At 40.5% G+C, this 22,710-nt stretch overlaps 3 protein-coding genes across 4 annotated transcripts in view; 1 reads left to right on the top strand and 2 right to left on the bottom strand.

Annotated features, from left to right (window-relative positions):
• Window positions 1-327: 327 nt before the first annotated feature.
• On the bottom strand, window positions 328-11,081 carry pdk1 (pyruvate dehydrogenase kinase, isozyme 1). The gene is made up of 11 exons (XM_054786415.1): window positions 10,529-11,081; window positions 10,088-10,229; window positions 9,191-9,262; window positions 8,930-9,114; window positions 6,148-6,243; window positions 6,003-6,080; window positions 5,841-5,917; window positions 4,970-5,068; window positions 4,771-4,878; window positions 990-1,103; window positions 328-917 (listed from the first exon to the last, which is right to left on the bottom strand). The coding sequence occupies exons 1-11, from the start codon at window positions 10,635-10,637 to the stop codon at window positions 777-779; spliced, it is 1,221 nt and encodes a 406-aa protein (XP_054642390.1). The 5' UTR covers window positions 10,638-11,081; the 3' UTR covers window positions 328-776.
• A 1,418-nt stretch (window positions 11,082-12,499) lies between these two features.
• On the top strand, window positions 12,500-14,703 carry nup62l (nucleoporin 62 like). The gene is made up of 3 exons (XM_054787302.1): window positions 12,500-14,244; window positions 14,312-14,471; window positions 14,545-14,703. Exons 1-2 carry the CDS (start codon window positions 12,757-12,759, stop codon window positions 14,468-14,470), a joined length of 1,647 nt encoding a protein of 548 aa, XP_054643277.1. The 5' UTR covers window positions 12,500-12,756; the 3' UTR covers window position 14,471; window positions 14,545-14,703.
• A 1,159-nt stretch (window positions 14,704-15,862) lies between these two features.
• itga6a (integrin, alpha 6a) overlaps window positions 15,863-22,710 on the bottom strand; it is a 48,371-nt gene continuing 41,523 nt past the window's right edge. The window contains exons 23-26 of one of the 2 annotated variants that reach the window (XM_054787795.1): window positions 21,285-21,383; window positions 20,993-21,118; window positions 19,523-19,650; window positions 17,202-17,346 (exon numbers count right to left, since the gene is read on the bottom strand). In XM_054787795.1, coding sequence (XP_054643770.1) covers window positions 19,543-19,650; window positions 20,993-21,118; window positions 21,285-21,383 — 333 coding nt within the window. In that variant the 3' untranslated portion in view covers window positions 17,202-17,346; window positions 19,523-19,542. Of the gene's footprint in view, window positions 17,347-19,522; window positions 19,651-20,992; window positions 21,119-21,284; window positions 21,384-22,710 lie in introns of both variants that reach the window. The other variant, XM_054787793.1, reaches the window with a different exon arrangement.

The raw sequence follows: 22,710 nt of genomic DNA, 5'->3' as shown, positions 1-22,710 counted from the left end.
CCTCCTTAAGATCCAATCATGCAAAATGTACATTCTTGCAAATTTTTCAACTGGTCTGAACATTTTGATGATGAGTGTATATTTGGTATCACAAGTGTAAAGGTGATATAGTGATGTTACTTCATGTGGCGATGGCTCTAATGTTAAATAGCGTATTTAGAAGGCTGTAAACAGGCTTTCTATGCTTCAACCACAAAGATATTCCATTTATAAATCAGGAATCCTTCTTTGAAAAATGGACGTTCACGTATCACGGTCTGGTCTGGAACCAATTGACCGTGATAAACGAGGGACTACTGTACATCGTTTGGAGAAAAACCAAGCCTCAGCTGTAACCAGCTCAAAGTTTATTATGAGTACAAACTTGAAATGAAATGTATAATTTCGGTCGTATGGTCTCGTTGCCAGCCTTAAAAGCAGAGCAGATGGAGCACATGTTGCACTTGGAAAACAGCTTCAAAGAAAACGTACCTTATGAAACCAAGAAGACTTACATTGTGTAAAACATGAAAAATACCATCCCACATCTACGTTTCATAACCTGTTCCACATTATGAAGACTGAGTTTGACGTTGGTAACACATTGACAGACATTTACTGGTGATCCCCATAAAAAGTACTGCGGTTGTGTTGTGGTTTTTACTGTCACTGTACAAATAAAATCATGTTAAAAAGAGTCAAATAACACCAAATAAAAACAGAAGTTCCGGAAGTTCCGCTGTCTCTCCAAACACACGCACAGTCATTCACGAAGACCAACGAGCAGATTTTGGCTTCTAGAAGCGACGAAACGTGCTCATGTCCTTAGGCTCTCGGCTGGGCACGCACCAATCGTCTGCCTCGTGCATGGTCTTGTAGTGTTTCCACGCCGACTTGTTGTACACCGGCAGCCTCTCGATGGATTCGGTGGACAGCGCCTGAGGCGAGATGGTCACACTTACACTCATGACATGACACGATGGCGCATGCGGCTGAATGTGGACATTTACCCGGATGTAGATGACAGCATCGGTGCCGTAGCCCTCCAGAGAGTAGAGCTTCAGGTCCCCTTGGAAGTAGCGGGCGTAGAGTCGAGAGATGGGGAGGCCGTAGCCATAACCAGCCTGCATGAAAACACCTGAGTGAATAATATTTCTCATATTTTGCCCCTCCTGTAGCTAATAAGGTATCCAAATATTACAAACATAACGATTCTTTTCCAATAGTTTTCAATAAAGAGGGTTAGTTACATGGAGGTTTTTTGTGCCAACATGAAACAACTACACATGATATACGCATACAAGTGGGTGTGGCGTACATTGCAATTCAACCAATCAGGTCATTGATCCCGCCCATCACGTCTTGGACAGATTCGTGTTACATTCCGTCATATGAAATATGTTGTATTTGTTTTATTTTGGCACAAAAATCCCTGTACTAAACGCCAAACACGGCAAAAAATATATTATGTAGATATACACACACACTCCTGATCAAAAACTTAAGACCAGTCGAAACTTTGCTAGAATTTGCATTTTGCACATTTGGATCTTAATGAGGTTCTAAGTAGAGCTACAATATGCAAAAACAAGAAGGGGGAGTGAGACAAAAAGCACTTTGAAAAAGTAATTTATTGAAAACAACAATCAAACTGAAATAGGCTGTTTATCAGCTGATCAAAAGTTTAAGACCACAGGCTATAAAAGTCAAAATCTGCTCAAAATGTTCATTTTCTGTCAGGCATTCACACTGTCATGCCCTCCTGATGGCTAAAGCTAAGAAGCTTTCTCTTTTTCAACGTGGTCGGATTGTGGAGCTGCATAAGCAAGGCCTCTCGCAGCGTGCCATTGCTGCTGAGGTTGGGCGCAGTAAATCAGTCATTCTACATTTTTTGAAAGATCCTGAGCATTATGGAACAAAAAAGTCCCCCCCCCCCCCTAAAAAAAAAAACACTCCTGCACTGAGCCGGAGGATTCGATTGGCTGTCCATCAAGACACAGGGCGGTCTTCCACCCACATTAAGGCCCTTACTGGTGCCGACTGCAGTGCAATAACCATCAGAAAAGGCGGGAAAAGGTTTTAAAAAACAAAAAAGGAATTCAAAGACCTCGTCAGGGTCATCAAACGGATGCAGATGTTGCAGTGGGCATCCCTCATGACTGAGGGCCCTCGTCTGTGTGGTAACAGCTGGGTTTTTCAACAAGACAACGCTGCAGTTCACAAAGCTCGCTTGACCACGGACTTCTTCAGGGAGAATAACATCACTCTTTTGGACCATCCTGCATGTTCCCCTCATTTAAATCCCATAGAGAACATTTGGGATGGATGGCAAGGGAAGTTTATAAAAATGGCCATCAGTTCCAGACAGTTGATACCCTTGGTGAAGCCATCTTCACCATTGGAGCAATGTTCCCACTAGCCTCCTGGAAACACTTGCATCAAGCATGCCCAAACACATTTTTGAAGTGATTAACAACAACAACGGTGGAGCTTCTCATTACTGAGTCCTACTGAGAAGAGTTTTTGTTCTTGTTTGAAGAGTTTTTTGTTATTTTTTGAGCGATGGTCTTAAACTTTTGATCAGCTGATAAACAGCCTATTTCAGTTTGTTGTTTTCAATAAATTACTTTTTCAAAATGCTTTTTGTCTCACTCCCCCTTCTTGCTTTTGCATATTGTAGCTCTACTTAGAACCTCATTAAGATCCAAATGTGCAAAATGCAAATTCTCGCAATTTTTCAACTGGTGTTAAGATTTTGATCTGGAGTGTAAAATATATATATATATATATATATATATATATATGTATACACACACACACTTTATATTTTTCAATATTGATTTCTATATATTTATATTAAGTTAGAATTTATAACAATATATTTACAGTGGTGGGAAAAAAAGTGTTTGCCCCCTTCCTGATTTCTTTTTTTTTTTTTGCATGTTTGTCACACTTCAATGTTTTAGATAATCAAATATATTTAAAATTAGTCAATGACAACACAAGTGATTGCCCCCTAAACCTAATAACTTGTTGGGCCACCCTTAGCAGCAACAACTGCAATCAAGCGTTTGTGATAACTTGCAATGAGTCTCTTACAGCGCTGTGGAAGTCATCTTTGCAGAATTGTTGTCATTCAGCCACATTGGAGGGTTTTCCAGCATGAAGCGCCTTTTTAAGGTCATGCCACAGCATCTCAATAGGATTCAGGTCAGGACTTTGACTAGGCCACTCCAAAGTCTTCATTTAGTTTTTCTTCAGCCATTCAGAGGTGGACTTGCTGGTGTGTTTTGGATCATTGTCCTGCTACAGAACCCAAGTTGGTTTCAGCTTGAGGTCACCAACAGATGGTCGGACATTCTCCTTCAGGATTTTTCACAGCAAGTGTTCCAGGTCCTGAAGCAGCAAAACAGGCCCAGACCATCACACTACCACCACCATATTTTACTGGTGGTATGATGTTCTTTTTCTGAAATGCGGTGTTACTTTTACACCAGATGTAAAAGGACACACACCTTCCAAAAAGTTCAACTTTTTTCTTGTCAGACCACAGAGTATTTTCCCAAAGGTCTTGGGGATCATCAAGATGTTTTCTGGCAAAATTGACACAAGCCTTAATGTTCTTTTTGTTCAGCAGTGGTTTTGGTCTTGGAACCCTGCCATGCAGGCCGGTTTTGCCCAGTGTCTTTCTTATAGTGGAGTCCTGCAGTTCTTTGGATGTTGTTGTGGGGTCTTTTGTGACCTCTTGGATGAGTCATCACTGCGCTCTTGAAGTAATTTTGGTTGGCTGGCCACTCCTGGGAAGGTTCACCACTGTTCCATGTTTTCGCCATTTGTGGTTCGCTGGAGTCCCAAAGCTTTGGAAAGTGTGGTAGTTATTACATATAGCATTGACAAATGAAATAGAACAGAACATAGATGGATAATGAGTACTGGCAATGTACTCACACAGAAATAAAGAGCAATAAGTGTCAAGAAGGAAGAGTTAGTAGTGAGTGTAGTAGTGTTTAGACATAGCATTGTATGTACACACACTTTCAAGACTCTTCTTCCTCGTACTTTGCAAACATCAACTGCTTGTATTGTTTTTTGTTTTTTTTAAATCGCTCATCTTAGTGCTCTGTTTGATTTCCTTGCTCACTCCGTTCCACATTTTGATTCCATAATATTTAAATATGTTTGATGATCTGAAACATTTAAGTGTGCATTTAAACGCACAAAAAAATAAAAAATCAGGAAGGGGCAAACACTTTTTTACACCACTGTATGCTGTATATTTAAGGAAAACATAATTTAAAAACACATCTTGTTACTAATACATCACCCACTCATTTTCAGGAAAGATATTCAAGATCATTTTCCCCCAAATTTAGATCTGATGTGTTTTCCAAGTGTTACTTTAATTTTTTTGAGCAGTATATATATATCATGATATATATTATATAACTATAATCATATATAAAAATATACAAATAATGACCACAGTCAGCGATCATTTTTAAGCCTTTTTTTTCAATGAAACAAGTAGATGTTCTCATCAGTAATGTTGCAACACCACCTAGTGGAGAAATTGACGAATTTGGTTTTATCGGGATTTTAACTAAAGGCTCATCAATGGTAATACATTTTGGTCTTTGTAAAGGTAAAGTATTGAATAATTACAATTAGATGGCATTATATTGTTTGTGGAATTGTTAAAAGGGAGATTTTATTTTGCCCTTTTTTTTTGCTACTCGAACTTGCTAGATGTCATGGTTTCCACACTTCTAGCTGCAGGTCAACATCACCCACCAGAGGAGCAGCCCGCCCATCGAGGCTCGGTCGAGGTGCCGTGGAGTACGTGTACGTGAAGAGCCTGTCAATCTTACGCAGGGGCACGCCCCCTCCGCGATCGCTCACCTGTGTGGAAACAAATCAGGGATTTTACATTTTTTATTCCCTGCGTGTTTCAACACAGTCGCAAAAATGCGTTGGGGCTGCTCAGCTCAACCTTAACTGTCAGATCTTCCGTTCCCAAAGCCACCTGAGCACGGATGGGAGGGTAGTCCATGGCGTCGCCGTACAGTTCCATGGTGGCTCGCATGGCGTTCTAATTCAACGATACAAAACCGTGGCGTCAACACAGGTACACACGTGCTCGTCACTACTGTAAACATTAGGGATGCACAATATCTTTCCTTCAAACCGATACCAATAACTTTGTGCTTATCAAGACCGATAACTGATGACTTTTTTTATATCTACATTTTTAAACATTATTTAAGTGTAGATAGTGCACACCTGGAGGTAAGAAGGACTGGAACAAATTAGGATTTGACCAACAGTACCTGTTGATTAGTCCTAATCAAATATCATGATATTACTACCACATCACTACTATCAGGAGAACCAGGATATAGAACGGAGGGAGCCACCTGCTGTGCACTATATTCAGACACGTGCTCTCAGCAGCCGGTGTGATGCTGCTCGGTCTCTGCGGAACACTTTTCAAACGCTGCAGCGCTGGCGTTTCAGGTGGCTGATAACGTGCTCAATGGGTTTCTTCCCCCCCTCTTTGTGGCACATTTGGCAAAACTAGCACAGGAAACGCCTCTGAAACAGTCAATGTTTGTTTACAAGTGAGCTCAGGGGAAGTTACGACAGGCCGGTAACGTCACAGGCAGTAGGAAAAAGGAGCACTTGATTTGCTAACCTGCACAGTACGGGTAATCTCGCCTCATTGGAACGTTTTTTTAAATTATTGATTATCTGAGCTATTTTTAATGTTATCGGATTTATCGGCATGAGGTCATAATTCCCTCATTATCGTGCACCCCTAGTAAATATGCTCTGCTAGCCATTAAGCGACCATCAGTACCTACCTTGAAAAGTTCAAACACCATGTGGTATAAGTGAGAGGGGACGTAGACCACGGTGATGGCTTTCCCCTCATCTGTGACTGCCAGGACATTCAACCAAGTCAACAACAGAAAAACCGTATTCAAAATATAACAAATTATTAGTAGTAGTAGTAGTAAGAATACCATTGAACTCCTCCAGTATGAGCTCAGGAGAGTTCATGTAATACCTGTCGCAAAGGTTTCTTGCATTTTCATAAGCATCTGTGGGAGAAAAGGCAGGGTCAAATATGCTGCAGTATTTTTTATGCATATATCAAACTGTCCTTACCTTTGACAACCTCACTGACTCGACAGTGTGGATCAATGCTGCCGATTTGTTTGGGGTGTGCCGGATTTACCTTCACCTTCCCACCAAAGAGCAGTGCTGGAATCAAAAACATGCAAATGTCAAAATTAGAAATGAGTCTATGTAATTGTTCCAGGATGCTGGACCACCTCCGATTGGTTCATACTTACTTCATTCACACGAGAAGTCATACGTCCCACGGCAGGGTCAAATACTTTTAGAAAACCTTCATTCATGAACAATACAGGCAATGTTTTGGGTGAACCTCTAACAATCAAGTGTGAAAGTACCACACTGACCTTAATATAAGGTGACCCCTCTTTGTCAAGACCTGTTTTTTTTTCAGAAAAATACATTGCATCCCTGCAAATTTACGAATTTTTGGTCAATTTTTTTTTTTCTTCCCAAATTTGTGGTTTTTTTCCCCCACAGAAAACACATCTCATTCACCTTAATTTGGTAATAATTTATACGTACGTGATAATACAGGTAAAATGTACAGCATGCATGTACACACTATTTTTTTTTTTTTTTTTACTTGTTTATGTCTTTATGATTCACTGATAATGTTTTTCCCTCAAGCGCTGAGATTTCCCACTTTTGTTGGTGGTCCTCGAACGCACCATAGTTGCTGTGAGATGCAAAAGTGAAACTTCATTAACTTCTACACCGTGAACCCGATTCCATGTGTTCATCCATCATCCAATTACTGATTAGTGGTGAGTAGCTGTACATTTTCTATTTTAATAAGTTTGCGAGGCATATTTAGGGATTAAACCTCGATTGTGTCTTCGAGTAAACAACTTTTATTGCAAATGTTGATCCAAAATCAGAGGAGAAAGTCAACGTCAAGCTTGCAGGAGGGATTAGAGGGAGAGGAGCGAGCAGTGTGTCAAAAATAGACATTTTTACAAGCGTATCAATTACTCGTGAATTTCTGCACCTGGAACCCCCGTGCGTGAAAAACGAGGCTCTACTGTATTTCTACGCAGCGCACTCTCCGGTGTAAATTCCATTATTTTAAGCCAGGGGTGTCCAAAGTGCTGCCCATGGCTGCTGTTTTTTTATTGGCCCATAGCACATTCGAAAAGTATAAAATAACAAGAAAAAACACAGCAAAAATGGAAAATCAGCAAATAGTAGTGAAAATATTGCCAGGTAAAAGTTGTACTCTAACAAGAAAAAGTGTTACAAGAATAATGTCATAATAATATGAGGAAACATAACAGCATTTCAGTAGCATGAAGTTAAAATATTAAAGAAAAAAAGAATATCGTTCAAAATTGTAACATTATGGGAAACAACAAATAAAGTTGGAATTTTTTTGGAAAATGATGTTGCAGAAAAGGTTATGTTACGACAATAAAGTCATAATAACAAGAAGAAAGTTTACAAAAAGACAGTTGAAATAGTTGGAAAATGTAAAAAAAACAAAAGCATAAATGGAAAAAAAACAGCCGGAATTTTAGGAAAATAAAGTTGAAAAAAGTCATATTCTAACAAGAAAAAAGCTGCAATTTTACAAGAACAACCTCAAAACATTCTGAGGAAAAATAATGTCACTTTCGTAGCATGGGGTTGAATATTAAAGAAAAAATATGTTATTTTATTAAAAGTTGTAATAGAATAGAATAGAATAGCCTTTATTGTCATTGCACAATAGTTACAACGAAACTGTCATGTAATGAGGCCTCTCATAATGGTAGATAAATAAATAGCAATAGCATAATAAATAACAGTGGAATGAGGGCAAAGGACTACAAATTAAAACAATTTAAAAGTACAATGTGCGCATGAGTGCAATGTTTTGTGCAAAAGTTATGCTGGACCGTCTGAGTGTGTGTGTGTGTGTGTGTGTGTGTGTGTGTGTGTGTGTGTGTGTGTGTGTGTAATATTACAAACAAAAAGTTGTAATTTTTGGAAAATTAGGTTGGGGAAAAGATTATAATATTATGGGAATAAAGTCAAAATACTAAAGTACTAATACTAAAGTCCTAACATTACAAAAAGCAAATTTATGAATATTATTTAAGAAGAAAGTTGAAATTTTACAAAATCAAAAATGGGAAAAGTAAGAGCAAAGTTGATAATAGGCTTTTTCAGCTATATCACAAAGCTGAGATGCAGTTTTTTCTTGAAATATATAAAGCTTCTTAGCATATCTACGTGTGTTGCTTTACTAAATTATCAATAGAACTTCTTAGCATATCTACATGTGTTGCTTTACTAAATATCAATAGAACTTCTTAGCATATCTACATGTGTTGCTTTACTAAATATCAATATAACTTCTTAGCATATCTACATGTGTTGCTTTACTAAATATCAATAGAACTTCTTAGCATATCTACATGTGTTGCTTTACTAAATATCAATAGAACTTCTTAGCATATCTACATGTGTTGCTTTACTAAATATCAATAGAACTTCTTAGCATATCTACATGTGTTGCTTTACTAAATATCAATAGAACTTCTTAGCATATCTACATGTGTTGCTTTACTAAATATCAATAGAACTTCTTAGCATATCTACATGTGTTGCTTTACTAAATATCAATAGAACTTCTTAGCATATCTACATGTGTTGCTTTACTAAATATCAATAGAACTTCTTAGCATATCTACATGTGTTGCTCACATATCAAAGTGGCCCTTTGTTGAGAAATTAAGAGGTATATTTGTCCAAACTTGTGGTGAAACGGTAAGGAGATTATTAGATACTTCTTGTTAGTAGTGGTGCAGATGAATAACAAAATGCTCACTGTGCTGGTTGAGCAGCATGCGGATGGAGATCCTGCTCATGTAGAACCGGTCCAGGAAGTACTGCACGTTCTGGCTGACGACCGGGTCCGTGCCGTACGCCTCCTTGTACTCCACAACACCCTGAGCCATGGTCGGGATCACGTCGTTGTGGCGATTTCGGATATTGATGACCGCATCTGTAAAACTAGCAGAGGATGAGCGTGAGCCACAGAAGCGTACGTGTGCACCAACGTGTAGGTGGAAATGTCGTAAAAACATACTCATATGTCACTTTCTCATCGTCTGCATTTTTGGATTTGAACTCGAGGATCTCCTGAAGACTTTGCACATACCTGCATGTGAAAACAAACATTTCTATGATGATTTAGGCCTAACAAGCTAATTGAGAATACAGTAATCCCTTGTTTATGGTTAACTGGTTCCAGACCCGACTGTGATAAGTCAATTTCCACCAAGCAGGATTACTTACTTATTTTAAAAAATGGATGGATATTTTCGTAGTTAGAGCATAGAAAACCTGTTTATCAACTTCTAAATACGCTTTTTGACATTATTGGAGCCCTCTTAAAATGAAATAACACCCCTATAGTCACCTTTACATTCCTATTATCAAATATAGTAGACATAATAGGCATACAAAACCCGTTCACGACCTTCAAAATACGTGATTTTAACATTATTGGAGCCCCATAGACATGAAATAACACCCCTATAGTCACCTTTACACTCCCATTACCCGATATAGTAGATATAATCAGAGAAAGCATTGGGAGAGTTCCTTGTTTACTTCCTGTTTCTGTACAGTACTACCTGCAGTGGCTATAGTCTCATCAATGTAACATCACTGACACCTAGTGGCCAGTGTAGAGTACTACATATCGCAACATTTTTGAATGCGTCTTCTGAATGGCTCATATTTATAATGGTTAAAAAATAGATAATTTTCTATATGCATTTTTTATAAACTAATAATAGGCCATATTCAACGACACATATTTTTGAAAAACCGTGATAGAGTAAATAATGCCTCCTTCCCTGACGCCTTAGAGGGCTTCGCTGCACGAAGCTCGTCAGCTAGTGCTGCTCAACTCTCGTCTGTGGACCTTGGTTCGAACCCCAGGCGTGTGTAGGGGGTGGTCCAGTTGGGTTAGACGTACCAGCTCTGGACCAGACGCACTGATGGAGTTCTTAGCAGGTTGTCTGGCAACAAGTTAATCTCCTTCATGATGTTTGCCAACCTCACTGGCAGCTCCTGTCTGAGGAAGGTGAAGGACGTTTTCTCACAAGCGTTTTCCGAACCTGGGATGAGATCACGCAGGCCACTTTATTACATTTTATATATACACAATTAAAAGTTGTCCATATACATACTATATTGTAGTAAGTGCATCATACTGAGAGGTCAATCTAATATTATGGATTCCCCATTGAGCTGAATAAGGGGGCAAAATATTAGGAACACCTCTCAGGATGATGCTGTACTGCAAAACTACCAGCAGCACACACTTGTTAACGTAACATCTCTGTCATTGTCAATAAAGTTGCCATATCGTCATATGCAATGTATGTCCACAATTGACGTAAATTCCACCTCTTACCAAAATCCAGAAATTGCTTCATTGAGAGAGGAGAGGGCGAAAATTTGGAATAATAGTCTATGTCCTTCCCGATGGACACGCTGCTCCTCAAAAACCTTAAAAGCCTCATTGTTTTTGTTGTCGTCTGGTGTCGCTGAGCCTCGCAGTTAACGATGCTAACTACCTGACAAGCTGCAGCATTAGCTCGTTAGCTAACGAAAGCAACATCTTAACGTGGCTGTTACGCAGTTCGGTGAACCGTGTGCACCCATACTTCCGGATAGAATCTTCGGTGTAATTCCTGGTTAATTATGTGATTGCAAGAGGCAAACTTGTCAAACCGGGACGTCTGTGCAAGCTAACTGTCCTTATGCGGCCCTAAACGGACCCAAAGATACATAGCGATGTCAAGATAGTGCAGTTCCGTCCCACGTTCTATTTAAGACAGCCTACAAATAATCACGTTTATACGTATATTTTAATAACAGATCAACAACATTGGCGCACACCAATAGCAGCAACACAGGGACGGTATGACATAACAAATAAAAACACAAAAACGGGGTGTGTATCTTCTTTACAAAGATGTCATGATGACCGCAACCAATCCATTTCCGGTTTCGTACAGTGCTAAACAACTGCAACGTGTTAACAAACACATTAAACATACGCTGGATATGGTGACTATTTGTGTAAATATATGTCAAATCAGTCTTCCGTAATTTTTTTTATAGTATGGAAACCCGTTTCCGCCACTGAAAGAAAAACAATCCCAATGGGATGTCATAATTATGAGATAAAAAGTCGACATTATGAGATACCAACTGCGCATGTGCCGATTGCTGTGTGACGAAGCAGCACATGCGCAGTTGGTATCTCATAATTTCGACTTTTTATCTCATAATTTTTAACTTTTTATCTCATAATAATGGCTTGACTGTGGAATTTTTTTTCAGTGGCGGAAATGGGCCTCCATAGTAACACGAAATTACACTGAAAAATCAGGAAGCCAACGCATAACAAACCATAAAACGAAACACACATAAGGAAAAAGCCAATTTTGCTAGGGCTCTTTGTAAATCATACTTTAGCATTCAATTATTATTATTAATCATTCATTGTATAGCTTTGTTGCATTGTTTTTTTTCTTCATACATTTATTTTTCAAAATGGCACCGCAGTGAGTGACTGCCATTCATGCAGCTCTGTGTAGTCACTTACTTTTCCTCCTCTTTTAAGTTTCTATTTTGACCTATGGATATGGACTCATCCACGACAAAACTTGTCTATTCTAGCACATTTCTACGTGCCATGGGAGCGAGGTCCCACATTGGTGTGGTCCCCAGTTTACCTTAAGTAGCCTTGTCGAGGCAGCAGAGCCAGAGCTAAGATCAAAGCCAAGCGGCTATTTTTTTGTGAATTTCTCTTGGAGATCAATAAAGTATCTATCTATCTATCTTGAAGGAGTTCAATAACGTCAAACTGCTTACGCAACACATCAAACTTGTATTTGCATTTGTGTATATAGAAATCGGTAAGCAGGAAAACTATAGAAATCGGTAAGCAGGAAAACAATAATATTCATAACTGTCCACAAAAAGTTCATATCCCCTTGTATCATATATACAGTAATATAAAATACACAATGACAACTGAATAAAAATAGTGATCAAAAGTCCATATATCATCAGAAAATACACACCAATTTAATTTTAAAATTCATTCATTTTCACATACTTTGAACGCAGTAGCTGTATAGTGCCTAGGAAAACAGTTGCGTTACAATGGTGATTATTTTATAATTTATTCCTGGTCTTGGTCTTTCAGGCAATCACTGGCCAATCATAATTGTATGTAGTTTCAATTCTGTCCCGTGGTTGGTTATAGAAAGCTATCTACCCTATAAAAGGGCGGGACTCGCGAGTCAACGTCGCCTGCAGATAAAACTCAGGGTAGAAGTAGTAAACCCGCAGCGAAAGAGGAAGAGGCGGAAGTAGTCATGTTGTCATTTCCGCTAGTGTGCTACAGATATGTCTACGTGACGATGTAATAATGTGCAAGCAATGTTTTTTATTTTGATCTGTTCCTAGTCTGCTTTCATCTCTTTTCAGTTAGCGACTTATTTGAAGGTTCAGCGTCAACAAAGCCAATATTAGACTCAACTTTGTGCAAGTTGGAAACTCCAGCTAGTGGCCCGCCAAAAATCTATCGAGGCTAGTAACCATTTTGTTCTCTTCTCGCGAGCAGCAATGAGTGGCGGCTTCAACTTTGGACAGCCCTCCACGGGGTTTACATTCGGAGCTCCGAAGACGACAGCCGCAGCAGTACCCACGGCGGGGTTTGGTCTGACGACGTCCACGCCTGCTGCCTCCGGCGGCGGCGGCTTCTCTTTCGGGTCAGCCCCCCCACAAGCCGGTGCTGGTAACCCCACCGGTGGTTTTAGCTTCGGCACCCCAGCAAAGAGCACAGCCCCCGGTGGCAGCCTCTCGTTTGGGACGCCCACCACCAGCACGTTTAGCCTGGGTTCGACTCCTCAAGCTACCACGGCAGCACCAGGGACTGGTCTCACATTGGGCGCCACCACCGCGGCTCCGGCTCCGGCTGCGTCATCAGGGTTCAGCCTCGGCTCGGGCTTGACGGCACCCGCAGGAGGAGGCTTCTCCTTTGGGGGCGCCACCCCAGCTCAGACCCAACCAGCTGCAGCTGCAGCAGCAGCACCCGCCACCACAACAACTGCGGTAGGTAGTGTCTCATTTGGAGGGTTCAGCTTTGGCGGAACGAAGGTCCAGGTCACCACAGCTGCTGCCACCCCTGCTGCCCCAGGGGGAGGCTTCACTTTTGGCTCCAGCGCCTCCTCAAACCTCACCCTGGCTTCCCAGCCTACCTCCACCACCGCACCCACAGCTGCCCAGGGTGGAGGGTTCAGCTTGGGGATTAAACCTTCTTCAACCCCAGCTCCCCCTGCAGTGACCCAAGCGGCCGCATCAGCAGCCCCCTCTCTGTTTACAGCCCCCGCCCTGACAACTGCCACTGCAGCTGGTTCAGGCTTTTCTTTCGGTGCTGCTCCGACTTCAGCGGCACCTCCTGCTACAACCACAGCAGCCAGCGGAGGTCTGTCGTTTACGCTCAAGCCCCTGGGAGCAGCAACCACAAGCTCCATCGCCGCCCCAGCCTCCACAGCCACGACCGGGGCCACCACCACGGGCTTCTCGCTGGTACTCAAACCCACATCCAGCACGAGCGCCACCACGACAGCGCTGACGACGGTGGCCGCCGCCCTCACCACCACCACCGCCGCTCCTCCTGTGATGACCTACGCCCAGCTGGAGGGTCTCATAAACAAGTGGAGCCTGGAGCTGGAGGACCAAGAGAGACACTTCCTGCAGCAAGCCACACAGGTCAACGCCTGGGACCGCATGCTGGTGGAGAACGGCGAGAAGATCACATCCCTGCACAAAGAGATGGAGAAGGTGAAGCTGGACCAGAGGAGGCTCAACCAGGAGTTGGACTTCATCCTGTCTCAGCAGAAGGAGCTAGAGGACGTTCTCAGCCCGCTGGAGGAGTCTGTGAAGGAGCAGAGCGGAACCATCTACATGCAGAACGCCGACGAGGAGCGCGAGAGAACCTACAAGCTGGCAGAGAACGTGGACGCACAGCTCAAGAGGATGTCGCAGGACCTGAAGGAGATCATTGAGCACCTGAACACGTCCAGCGGCCCGGCGGACACCAGCGACCCGGTAAGACGCCTCTAAACAAACACACCTCAGTGCTCACGAAAACACTCACCTCCTCTGTCCTCCTCAGCTGCAGCAGATCTGCAAAATCCTCAACGCCCACATGGATTCCCTCCAGTGGATCGACCAGAACTCTGTGCTCCTGCAGAGACGAGTAGAGGAGGTGTCCAAACTCTGCGACAACCAGCGCAAGGAGCAGGAGAAGACCTTCCGTTTAACTTTTGACTGACGTGCGTTTCATATTTCACGTTACATCTCCATTTTTATTGACAAAATATTTTGCTAATATTTTTGTCTTTGTAGTCGGCGAATGTGATTCATCACCAAAGTGTTCATCGCTTCTTTTGTCCTGTCAGCTCTTCTAGGATGCATCCTTTGCAATGCAGCTTGTTTTTTTAAATATAAAACTGAAGAAAATGACATCTGTTATATTAATAAATATGCAATTTAAAAAAAATCAAACTTTTTAATGTGGTATTTCCTCAATGAAATGAACACTACCACTGTGGGAAAACATATTCAGAAAAAAAAAATATATATATATATAAAAACAACCCGTCCCCCCATAAAATATAATTAACCCGTAAGTAGTAAAAAAAAAAAAAAGTAATATTTATTGATATAATAGTAATATGTATTAATACAAATAATTATTTAATAAAACTACATTTAATGGCAAAATTTACGTTACAAGAATATCTAACTTACAAAAAAATAATTTTAATTACTTATGGGTTGTTAATTGACCAAAATAAAATACATACTCATAAATATTACAAATAATTATGTCACAAAATGCATTTAATTGCATAATTTATATAATATACCATATAATTAAAATGTCTATAATTAAATAAGAATTTAATTACTTATGGGTTGTTAATTGACCAAAATAAAATACATATTCATAAATATTACAAATAATTATATAATGAAATACATTTTATTTAATTTAAATTTATGAATTTATACAATATACCATGTGATTAAAACTTATACGGTGGTCTAGTGGTTAGCACGTTGGCCAATACAGGAACAGCCTGGAGATCGGGAAGACCTGGGTTCGATTCTCCCTTGGGGCATTTCTGTGTGGAGTTTGCATGTTCTCCCCGTGTGCGTGTGTGTTTTCTCCGGGTACTCCGGCTTCCTCCCACATTCCCAAAAACATGCAGGTGAGGTTAACTGGCGACTCTAAATGGTCCATAGGTATGAATGTGAGTGTGAATGGTTGTTTGTCTATATGTGCCCTGCCATTGGCTGGCGACCAGTCCAGGGTGTACCCCGCCTGTTGCCTGAAGTCAGCTGGGATAGGCTCCAGCATGCCCCCGTGACCCTAATGAGGATGAAGCGGTATAGAAAATGGATGGATGGATAATCAAATAAGAATTAAATTGCCTCGTGGTTGTTAATTGACCAATATATTATATACAGTACTAATAATCATTCACTGGCCTACTCAAAAGCTGTGTTAGATATGTAAATATATTAATATTCGTGAGTTTGCTATTCATTTCTCATGTTTTGTACTTATAGCGAAGGGTTTTCATGTCGAAGAAATGTTTAAAAATACAGTTGGATGTTTTGATATACTTCACGTTTCATTTATTGAGAAATACGTTACATTGAAACATTTCGAGATTTTATTATTAAACAAATAAACCTTTATTATGCCATAAACACACGCAGGAGTACAGAAAATACAGATTCCCAGGTGCCAAGCATCAGTCCCGTGTGGGTTCAAAAGTGAGAGGTACCCATCCCAACCTAGTACTACAGTACAACGTGTAGTCTTCAGAGTGAATTAGTGCAACACAAAATTAATTGCAACACTATAAAGAAAAATCAAATTAAAAAAACATCACAGTAGTTTCAATGTTGAAAAATATTTTTTATTCCAGCTGAAAATGTAACGCTGCATCCATCATAACGTTTCCTCGCAAAGGGAAGAATTCCGTCAGTGACAAGACTAGGGTAACAATTACAAAACAAAAACATCTGATTGCATCTTGAGCGAGCGCTTTCACAGTCACCGCAGACGTTATTGAAAAAGCACAAAAATCCTAAAAAAAAAAAAAAAAGTACATTCATACAAAAAAACTCAAATTCTGCAGGGTTTCGACGAGGCGGTACCCCTGCAACACATCAGTAGCTCACTTTGAAATGCGCCTTCCTCCAGTGTAGACAAAACAATGAGCATCTTTGGCTCCTTTTATGCAAAAATAAATACACAATGTGCAGAAATATATACAAAAGTTACAAAAGCATGTAAAAAAAAATCATCTATACAGTGTAGAGGACTAACAACTGCTGGTGAGCGCAAGAATAAAAATATAAAAATACGTTTCTTTTTGCTTTTACTGGCTTGGACTCCTGCACGATCTTCACAACAATTTCTGCATTTACAAAGAAACTGCTACTAGGCATGTCTGATGGCATAAAAATGAGATATCGGATCATATCGGTATAATCCAATATCACATCACAGGAAGAATCACTCAGAGTCACGAGGCGTTCATGCAGCAAAATAGGAAGCAACTGAATGAGCCGTGTTTATAAATTCATTGATTGTTGTCTCACACTTCGCTTTTATATGTGCCACATAGAAACGTGCATCTTTCCGATTTGCATCGCTGCAGTTGATAGTCGGGCGCGTTAGTTGAAAATTGCTCACAATGGTTTTCAATAACTATGTTGTCGACTGAAAATGCTTAGTTTGTCCAAACAGTGTTTACTTGTGAAATGCATCATGTGTGTCGGTATCAGTAATGGCGTGCTGGACAATATCAGTGTATGGGGAAGAAAGCCAATACGGAGCCTCTGTAAGTAATAGTCTTTGTAAAGTGACAATTGTGGCGTAGCAACGTGTACCTAATGAAGTGTCCGGTAGTTTGAAGACAAATAAGTCGATCAGAAGTTTGAGAAAGAAGAAAAAAAAAAGATTCATGAGTAGCTTTCATTGTCGACCCACGTGGTCGTCCACTGCTTCTTCTCAAAAGGATCCAGCTTGACTTTGCCGTCTTCACGCTGAGGAGATTCCTTCCGGATCCGCACGGCGTGGTACTGAGGAACCGTGTCGTCTTGCTTGGAGCGTTTGAAGAATCCACACTGGGCGGAGACAGGAGGACTTCATCATCGCACTTATTCCAAAATACATCATGAGCGCAACAGGAGCGTCATTAGAAGCATGCGTTTCGTTGCACCTTTCCAAAAGCCAAGCACATGTCAGCAAAAGTATGGAAAGACATTCGTGTCTTTTTAATCCAATCAAAAATAGATTTGCAAACTAAATTATTTTTAAGAAAATTATTTACAAAATGCTGCTTTTGTTTACAAATCAAAAAACTGTTTTCATGAAACTTTACATTTTGTTCGTGTTTCCAGAAGTTTTGTTTGCATTTCTGGAAGTTATGTATGCAAAATTCCAGAAGCTTTGTCGTACAGGCCAAAATCAGCTGATTGATGCCTCAGATTGATGAGTGATGCTGATTCCTCCAGCAAATATTGGAATCTAAGAAGACTATCAGGCTGAGTACTCACGCAAGGACTGCTGTGACATATACGTCTGCTAACATTGGCACAGTTAATATTTCGTATTGCTTTTTATGCCTGATGCTCGGCTCAAAAAGTGAGCAAATGTAGCGTAGTCCCTCGGATGAAAATCTATATCTCTTATAGAGAATTTCATCGGGGAATGCTAGCGAATCGGTGTGATCTCAGTAGCCACTCCCACTGCCGTCACTGGTTATTCTTGTTCCCACGCCCACCGTGCTCTCAATAAATGGTGACACCATCTTCAAATAAGTTACACAGTGAAACAGCGACGCTTTCATAGTGCATTTTAAGCTTCTGGGTTAGATTCTCTGTTGGGCATTTCTGTGTAGAGTTTGCGTGTTCTCCCCGTGCGTGTGTGGGTTTTCTCCAGGTACTCCGGTTTCCTCCCACATTCCAAAAATATACATGTCGGGTTAATTGGAGACTCTAAATGGTCCATAGGTATGAATGTGAGTGTGAATGGTTGTTTGTCTATATGTGCCCTGCCATTGGCTGGCGACCAGTCCAGGGTGTACCCCGCCTCTCGCCCGAAGTCAGCTGGGATAGGCTCCAGCATACCCCCACGACCCTAATGAGGAGAAGCGGCATAGAAAATGGATGGATGGATGCAATATGAAATATTAATAATTAGGCCAACATTAGCAGACGTAAACGTCACCGCAGTCCTTGCTTGAGTACTCACGTCAACACTGCCGTCTAGTGCCATCTAAGTTTCTGCTCCAAAGTATTTCGTTTTTAAATGGATAAGTGTTAAAATGTCAAAGTTGTGCAATGTTGAGTGTTGATAAATGAAACGACGTATAGTTAGTATAATAAATCGGTGCTAACTTGCACATTACATGCTTAGCATTATTCTGTCAGAGATCCTCGCTCGCTGTGTTGGCGGCCAAAGTGTTGCTTTTAGCAGTCATAATCTTTTGGAAACTCCTCATAACGCTCCATAATGATTACGTACTCATTTTGGGTAAAATACACCGGCCGGGATCGCTTCACTTTTCAGCAGAAGTCGAATAATACGACAAAGCCGAAAACCGCACTTGACAAAGTAAGTCGACAACCACCGTCGTGGGACCAATTAAGTCTGGTTGCGGATGTTAGGTTTTGTCGAGTTGCATCTTGAGCACAAAGCCTGGGTTTGTTCAGCCACTTTTGCCGCATAGCCCCAAAATCCAGACTCTGAGAAACGCAAACAAAACTTTAAGAAACGCACACAAAACTCTAGGAAACGCAAATAAAACTACAAGAAATGCAAAGAAACCTCTGACAAATGCGTATAAAACTTTAAGAAATGCAAAGAAAACTCTGAGAAACGCAAATAAAACTCTGAGAAACACGAACAAGACTTTAAGAACACAAGCAAAACGTTGAGAAACACAAATAAAACTTGTGGAACTGCAAACCAAACTTCAGGAGAAGGAAACATGTATAGTTTCATAAAAGCTATTTTTTCATTTGTAAACAATAGCAGCATTTTTTTTTTAATGTTGGTAAAAAATGATCTTATTTGCTAATTTTTATTTTTTTTCCCCCAAAATGAAAATTCATTATTTTTATTTCCAGTTCATTTTTTCCCTTTCAAATCTATCTTTTGTTTGATTGGCTACAAAGACACATATTGCAGGACTAAGTTGTGTTTGTGTCAGATATGCGTTAAATGGTTAAATGGGTGCAAGAAAGCTGCCGTGTGAGTTGATTAGTCGCTTGCACATGCTCAGCAGGCCAGTTTTACCGCCACTCGAGAGCATAAAATCAGGCCTCGGCAGAGAGTTTGTCTTTGTCAGACGGCTGAACGTGGATCTCAGCCTTGTGATAGGCCGCATCGTAATCATCTTTGGAAGCCCTCTTGAAGAAACCACACTGAGAGGAGGAGGAGGGAGCAACCGTCATCAATCGTTAGCATCCCAAGCAAACGTCTGACAGTGCTGCCCAACATAGCGAGCTGATGCCACAAGTGAAAGACACAAATGAACTACCACAGCACGGGTGTCCAAAGCGCAGCCCGGGGGACATTTACGGCCCGTGGCTGTTTTTTCATTGGCCCTCAGCAAATTGTAAACCCCCCCCCCCCCCCCCCCCCCCCCCAAAAAAAAGAAAAATCCCTAAAAAAACAACAGAAAAAATGGAAAAAATTTGTAATTTTACGATAATAAAGACAAAATAATATAATATTGAGAAAAAAATTGCATAAAGTTGAAATATAAATAAAATGAATAAATAAATCAATAAATAATTATTTGACAATTGTAAGATTATGAAAAACAAACAAAACAAAAAATAAATGTGTACTTTTAGGAGATTCACGTTGTCGGTAAAAGTTAGAATATTATGATGATAACGTCAGAATATTATGACGATAAAGACAGAAGACAAAAGCATAACAGAAGAAAGTTGAAATATTTGTAAAAAAAAAAATATATATATATATATATATATATATTAATAATTTTATGAGAATAAAGTCATAATATTAAGAAAAAATGCATAAAGTTGAAATATTAAAGAATAAAAATATATCATATTCAGAGGAAAAAAAATGTACAAGAAGAAAAAAAAAACAACATAATAATTTAAATTAAACCAGCAAAAATGAAAAAAAAAGCAGTAATTTTACTCGAATAGAGACAAAATATTAGGAGAATAAAATCATAATATTAGGAGAAAAAAATTGCATGAAGTTGAAATATTAAAGAATAAAAATTACATTTTCAAAGGTCATATGAAAAACAAAACAAAAAATAAAGTTGAGATTTTAGGAAATTTAGGTCGTAGGTAAAAGTTATAATATTACAAATAATAAAGTCTAAATATTAGGAGAATAAAGACATCATATTTGTTTGCCCTGTACTGTATCGTTCCGAAAGATCGAGTGCCCAAACAACGCACACTCTGTGTTGCTGACTCATTTCTTATTGCCTGCGACTGCTACATAACCCACCATGGGGCCAAAGACAGTTGCAAGGGGCAGCATTAATAAAGAAGGCGATAAAGACCATTGGATTCCATCTCACCAGGATGTACGGGAAGTACAGGATGTCGTTTACAATTATTTTTCATTGTGTTCTGCATGTAAAACTTGAACCGGTGCAAAAATGTTGGTTTCCGTTATCATCCGCTATCAGAACCCAGAGGCTGATTGACTGTGTGTCTCCAATGTGTCTCTTATGGAGCTCATATGTTTCCCCGACCACCTTCCACTCACCTTCCACAGTAGAAACACCAACAATGCCAAGATCAAGATGCCTGCAAGAACAGCCACCACGATGATCCACCACGGCACGCCGCCATACTGTGCCACCGTACTCTCTGGGAACACCGTCAGCGTCACCTGCAACACACATCACAGGTTCAGGGTGCTCATGCCGTGCAGTCCAGTCCTGCACACACCGGGGTTTGAAATACCCGTGCTGTCAACCCACTGTCCAGCGCAGCTCTTACAGTGTCAGGAAGTGAGGTTAACACAACGTACACTAGCTGGCATCTGATCCACTTACTTCAGTGTTGGGGGTCGTGAGGATCATATTTGTGGCCTGAGTGTGCAGCATGAGTGAAGCCCTCACGATAATGTCCACCGACGACAGGGAGGTGTAATCCTGCGTAAAAACACCACTTAGTGTGTGAATCCAGCAATGGCCACTAACATCTTGCTGGAAAAACCTAGTTAGAATAATATACAGCGGAGTGGAAAAAGTGATTGCCCCCTTGTTAAAACATAACTTAACTGAGATTCATTGAGATCTATCAGTCTGGAAAAGGTTATAAAGCCATTTCTAAAGCTTTGGGACTCCAGCGAACCACAGTGAGAGCCATTATCCACAAATGGTGAAAACATGGAACAGCGGTGAACCTTCCCAGGAGTGGCTGGCCAACCAAAATTACTTCAAGAGCGCAGCGACGACTCATCCAAGAGGTCACAAAAGACTCCACAACAGCATCCAAAAAACTGCAGGCCTCACTTGCCTCAGTTAAGGCCATAAGAAAGACACTGGGCAAAAACAGCCTGCATGGCAGAGTTCCAAGACCAAAACCACTGCTGAACGAAAAGAACATTAAGGCTCATCTCAATTTTGCCAGAAAACATCTTGATGATCCCCAAGACCTTTGGGAAAATACTCTGTGTTCTGACGAGACAGAAGTTGAACTTTTTGGAATGTGTGTGTCCTTTTACATCTGGCGTAAAAGTAACACCGCATTTCAGAAAAAGAACATCATAACCACAGTAAAATATGGTGGTGGTAGTGTGATGGTCTGGGGCTGTTTTGGTGCTTCAGGACCTGGAAGACTTGCTGTGATAAATGAAACCATGAATTCTGCTGTCTACCAAAAAATCCTAAAGGAGAATGTCCGGCCATCTGTTGGAACCAACGTGGGTTCTGCAGCAGGACAATGATCCAAAACACACCAGCAAGTCCACCTCTGAATGGCTGAAGAAAAACTAAATGAAGACTTTGGAGTAGTTTAGTCAAAGTCCTGACCTGAATCCTATTGAGATGTTGTGACATGACCTTAAAAAGGCGCTTCATGCTGGAAAACCCTCCAATGTGGCTGAATGACAACAATTCTGCAAAGATGAGTGGGCCAAAATTCCTCCACAGCGCTGTAAGAGACTCATTGCAAGTTATCACAAACGCTTGATTGCAGTTGTTGCTGCTAAGGGTGGCCCAACCAATTATTAGGTTTAGGGGGCAATCACTTTTTCACACAGGACCATGTAGGTTTGGATTTTTTCTCCCTTAATAATAAAAAGTTTCATTTAAAAACGGCATTTTGTGTTCACTTGTGTTGTCACTGAGTGATATTTAAATTTGTTTGATGATCTGAAACATTTAAGTGTGACAAACATGCAAAAAATTAAGAAATCAGGAAGGGGCAAACACTTTTTTACACCACTGTACTGTAGATGCTGGAAAAACATAAAGT

This window comes from Dunckerocampus dactyliophorus, chromosome 9, assembly GCF_027744805.1.
Source record: "Dunckerocampus dactyliophorus isolate RoL2022-P2 chromosome 9, RoL_Ddac_1.1, whole genome shotgun sequence".
NCBI classification, from domain to species: Eukaryota; Metazoa; Chordata; class Actinopteri; order Syngnathiformes; family Syngnathidae; genus Dunckerocampus; species Dunckerocampus dactyliophorus.
Note: the sequence above shows the minus strand (reverse complement) of the source record. Positions and strands in the feature narration are given on the sequence as shown.

Bases quoted from the DNA above. Each gene is read 5' to 3' on its own strand.
- pdk1 (XM_054786415.1), bottom strand. From the start codon at position 10,637: ATGAGGCTTTTAAGGTTTTTGAGGAGCAGCGTGTCCATCGGGAAGGAC. The intron at 9,263-10,087 runs GTACGTCTAACC...TTTCACATGCAG, and splicing joins GTGCGTCTGGTCCAGAGCTG to GTATGTGCAAAGTCTTCAGG. The intron at 4,879-4,969 runs GTTGAGCTGAGC...GTTTCCACACAG, and splicing joins CGGAAGATCTGACAGTTAAG to GTGAGCGATCGCGGAGGGGG.
- nup62l (XM_054787302.1), top strand. From the start codon at position 12,757: ATGAGTGGCGGCTTCAACTTTGGACAGCCCTCCACGGGGTTTACATTC. The intron at 14,245-14,311 runs GTAAGACGCCTC...TGTCCTCCTCAG, and splicing joins CGGCGGACACCAGCGACCCG to CTGCAGCAGATCTGCAAAAT.